Source organism: Palaemon carinicauda, chromosome 7 (genome assembly GCF_036898095.1).
Source record: "Palaemon carinicauda isolate YSFRI2023 chromosome 7, ASM3689809v2, whole genome shotgun sequence".
Classification (NCBI taxonomy): Eukaryota; Metazoa; Arthropoda; class Malacostraca; order Decapoda; family Palaemonidae; genus Palaemon; species Palaemon carinicauda.
In genome coordinates, this window is record NC_090731.1 from 163,558,938 (window position 1) to 163,563,937 (window position 5,000).

A 5,000-nucleotide genomic window follows, 5' to 3' on the forward strand; every position below is an offset into this window, starting at 1 on the left:
TGATGGTCTGGGCTCTGACAACCTGCAACCACTCTACCCAGCTACCAGTTTACCAAAAGACCCGTTTATCACCACTAGGGAAGACCGCTTGCGTGCACCTGCGGTTTGTGTGCTGGTGGCAATATGAGACTCTTGCTTGGGAGAGAGAGAGAGAGAGAGAGAGAGAGAGAGAGAGAGAGAGAGAATCAAAGTCGTGTGCGATTGTCATCGTAAGTCTGCATTTGTTCGATAGAATAATAATGGTAATGAGAGAGAGAGAGAGAGAGAGAGAGAGAGAGAGAAGTCGTGTGCGATTGTCATCGTAAGACTGCATTTGTTCGATAGAATAATAATGGTAATGAGAGAGAGAGAGAGAGAGAGAGAGAGAGAGAGATCAATGCTGCATGTGGCTGACCATTTTAAGAGAGAGAGAGAGAGAGAGAGAGAGAGAGAGAGAATTCAATGCTGCATGTGGCTGACCGTTTTAAGAGAGAGAGAGAGAGAGAGAGAGAGAGAGAGAGAATCAATGCTGCATGTGGCTGACCGTTTTAAGAGAGAGAGAGAGAGAGAGAGAGAGAGAGAGAGAGAGAGGGGGGGGGAATCAATGCTTCATGTGGCTGACCGTTTTAAGACTGAATTTGTTTTAGAGAATAGTGTTCATAGGAAAATTTACCTTGTTACTATAATCAAGTCTCTATAGATATTTTTACTATATGACTGCATTTGATTGACAGGTTTATTAAAAAAATTGAACATTTCAATATTAAAAACTATTTTCGAAGAGTCAGTTTAATCTAGTTTCAACAAAAGCCGATAATTATTGAAAATCATAAACATCTTTGTTATAAGTTAAACCAAACAGATTCTAGACACAGAAAAAGTCTTATCACTCAATTAAAAACATCAAAGTTACTTAATCCTAAGTCAGCAAGCTTTCAAAAGCTATAAAGCTGACTGGGGTTTGAGTCACGCTCAAGCTCGTTAGTTCCTTTTGTCGCTGCAACCTCACCATCCTTGTGAGCTAAGAATGGGGGGTTTGGGGGGGGGGAGCCTTTAGGTCTATTTGCTGAGTCATCGGCAGCCACTGCCTGGCTCTCCTTGTTCCTAACTTAGGTAGAGAGGGGGCTTGGGAGCAGATCATATCATTATTATTACTTGCTAAGCTAAAACCCTTGTTGGAAAAGCTGGATGCTATAAGCCCAAGGGGCTCCAACAGGGAAAATAGACCAGTGAAAAAAGGAAAAATAAAATGTTTTATGAAGAGTAACAACATTAAAATAAAAATCTCCTATATAAACTCTAACAAAACAAGAGGAAGACAAACCAGACAGAACAATGTGCCCGAGTGTACCCTTAGGCAAGAGAACTCAAACCCAAGATAGTGAAAGACCATGGTACAGAGGCTATGGCACTACTCAGGACATGAGAACAATGGTTTGATTTTGAAGTGTCCTTCTCTTAGAAGAGCTGCTTACCATAGCTAGAGTCTCTTCTACCCTTACCAAGAGGAATGTGGCCACTGAACAATTACAGTGCAGTAACCATTTGGGTGAAGAAGAATTGATTGGTAATCTCAGTGATGTCAGGTGTATCAGGACAGAGGAGAATATGTGAAGAATAGGCCAGACTATTCGATGTATGTGTAGGCAAAGGGAAAATGAACCGTAGCCAGAGAGAAGGATGCAATGTAGTACTGTCTGGCCAATCAAAAGACGCCATTACTCTCAAGTGGTAGTATCTCAATGGGTGGTTGGTGCCCTGGCCAACCTACAACCTACATGTGTATATGGTCATAATTTAGGGCATTGTCCTGCTCGATAGGTCAATGTCACTTTCCATGCCCCTACCATTCATGAGCGGCCTTTAAAAAACATTTAAGAGAGAGAGAGAGAGAGAGAGAGAGAGAGAGAGAGAGAGAGAGAGAGACTTATCTATCAGCAGAGAAGAACCGATTCACCCTCAATTTATCTTATATATCAATAAATTTGCTTTACAATGAACACATATGACTAACAAAACAAAGAAAGAAAGAAGGTAAAAAAAAAAGACTTTATGGTGTATGAACAAAGGAAACTACGGAAATACATTTTTTACTCTATCACTTCCCGTCTCCCTCTCTCACTAACTAGAGAGAGAGAGAGAGAGAGAGAGAGAGAGAGAGAGAGAGAGATGCACCTGTCGGTGTGTTTTGACCTGTGGAGATCTCAGAACAGGTGTTGGGCGCTGCAACTAAGGAAACAGATGTTTAACTGATTTAAAAAAACCCCGATACAGTCATTCCGGATACAGGTGAGGTAATAAAAAGGGAACCAAAAGAGGATGACGAAGGTTGTAATTAAAATTTAAAACACCAGAGAGAGAGAGAGAGAGAGAGAGAGAGAGAGAGAGAGAGAGAGAGAGAGAGAGTGAGTACATTAATTTTGGTTTAAAATCTTATTTGAGCTTGTACAATTAATTTCTCGAAGCAAAGAGTACAATAAATATGTAGGCGCAAACGTAATGTTACTTCCTTATTTATTCCATTTATACACAATATAAATAAACACACATAATGGAATTCCCCTCTCAAGGGATAAGTTTATGAATGTAGACAAACAACTCTCTCTCTCTCTCTCTCTCTCTCTCTCTCTCTCTCTCTCTTTCCATATATATATATATATATACACACATATATACATATATATATATATATATATATACACACACACATATATATATATATATATATACTTATCATTCAGAATACTGCACGTGACAAATATTTAAGAATAAAATCCACATAAAAAAAAGCAATTCAAAGACCGGGTACCAAGCGCTATCGTATATTACGTAACATGCAAAAGCGCTTGGTACCTACTGTAGTCTTTCACCTTCCTGTGGATTTTACATCTACATAGATGCATACAAGTTTATATGTATATATAAATTCATTCACAAACACAAACACACACATACATACACACACACACACACACATATATATATATATATATATATATGGGGAAGCAGGTTATCACTATTACACATGTATAGTTACAGTACGTTTTGCACTAAATTATAAATTGTATAAGCACAAATGACATTTTACAGCTAGAATAAGGCGAACTAAAGATAAGTATAACAATCTTATTTTCAAAAGGAAGATTTTCCACACACACACACACACGAACCCACATAGAGGCAGTGTAAAAGAACTCCAGTGATTTTAACAGGACATAAAGTAGTGATCTTTTCTACTCCCAGCTTATAAAAGGACTTAAGTAAAAACAGATATAATATATACTCAACATATATACTGTAGTATATAAAGTATCCCAGAGCGAAGGAAAACAGACGCATATGTTTGAATAGGAAGTAAGAAGGATATTGTGGGAGGGGGAGGAGAGTTGTCATCCAGGTGTCCTAATAGATCTCTTCCGCTGGCGAAGGGAAAAAAATCTCCTCAAGGTCTTGCTTTTAAACCACAGTGCCAAGAGGTCACGGGTGCAATATCTTCCTCTCATATCATTAAGTCACAAACTGCGTCCAATTTTGGAGGGGTTCCAGAAGCCGACTGGCTCAATCTACTTGGCAATCGCCACCGAGAGAGAGAAAAAAAAAAGAGAACTCGAGTGATGGCATATTTGAATCCCGATTTAAATTGGCTAAAAGGAAATTGAGTGACAGAACCCATTTAAGAGTAAAACCCTGGACTGTTAAAATGATTCTTCATCCTGGAAAAGGACGAGTCAAGTAAGGGTGCGAAACTGATGAGGTAAGCGTGGAACCTTCACGATTCCAATGATGTAAGAGCAAAACGCTCCTCATCTGCGCCATAAAATGAACCTTGCGAGAAAACAAACAAAAGGAAGGCGAGCTTTATCATTACCTTACACCCACGTGGTGGGGTTTGTTGCGATTTTGATGATTGCGTCTTATTGTGCAAAATAAAATAATGGCTAATGAGTAAGTATTTGGATTAATAGTGGTTAATATTAAGAAAGACAGTCTATCCATCATTCTGAACTAAAAAAAAAATTAATACAGATAGATTACTCATCATTAGGATCCATAGCTAGATGATGTAATGCCTCGTAGGGATAAACTTCCACACCTGATTTTAGCTATGACGTAGGTTGAAAATACATGAGCATAAATATATATAAAAGTCAGGTACTGATGACATTATCGAGTGGCCGTGCCCATTTCTTTATTTAATCTTTCCTAACCCTTGGGTATTAAGATGACTACCACTATCATTAGCAGCTGCAACTTTATAGCATCAAGCTACCAGACACACACACACACACACAGTAGTTCGAGAGCTTCCTATTAAGTGGCTGTCAATCATGGGGCTTCGTGAGCAGCTCCGCCTCATAATCAAAGCATCGTTCGTGTCTCAACCAGTTTCGTACCGACGATTATTTAGGACCCTCGGGATAAGAGGAGGCCACACCATCAACTTAGGCGGACTTACTTCCTTCTTTGCTTGATACCCGAGGCAAAGGTGAAATACTGCTGTGAGGATGTCTGAGACTTACCTTGAAGTTTCTTTTCAGTTTCCCAGAATTTCTGCAACTCTGTGAAGTACTTGTCGAGTATAAACACCTTGGAGAGCCCTAGCGTTGCCATCCTAGCTGGCCGTGATGGGTGGGCTGCCCCAGGGGAGCGTATAGCCGCCACCTTTGATCATAGGGCAGCTCTCGGGAAATTGTCCTTCCAAGCACATCGGGGGCAACACCACCAACCTCGCAGGTTTTGGGTTTGTCGTGTTTTTCCACTTTCCTCCTGCCCCTCCTCCTTCTGCTTCTCCTCCTTCAATTCCACCGCCTCCTTCTCCACCTGACAATCCTCTCCTCCCCACCACCACCTCCCCCAAACCACACTCCAGTAGCTATTTGTCAGTGAGCTGGTTATGCCCGCCACTACTCACTACCCAACTTCGCTACCCGTCTCCTCCTTCAAACACACGCACACTCACTCACTTGGCTCCTCCTTCACACGCAAAGGGGCCGTGGTCACTCTTATCTATTTGGCGCTCC

The 5,000-nt window shown here is 40.7% G+C and overlaps 1 protein-coding gene across 4 annotated transcripts in view; it reads right to left on the reverse strand.

Annotated features, from left to right (window-relative positions):
- The window catches only part of dachs (unconventional myosin-IXb-like dachs), a 487,051-nt gene that overhangs the window by 154,769 nt on the left and 327,282 nt on the right, over nt 1-5,000 (reverse strand). The window contains exon 1 of one of the 4 annotated variants that reach the window (XM_068377092.1): nt 4,500-5,000. This exon is cut by the window's right edge and continues 470 nt beyond it. The exons of the other annotated variants lie outside the window; for them this stretch is intronic. Within the exon in view, the coding sequence (XP_068233193.1) occupies nt 4,500-4,590 (91 nt within the window). The 5' untranslated portion in view covers nt 4,591-5,000. The remainder of the gene's footprint in view (nt 1-4,499) is intronic. 4 annotated transcript variants of the gene reach the window in all.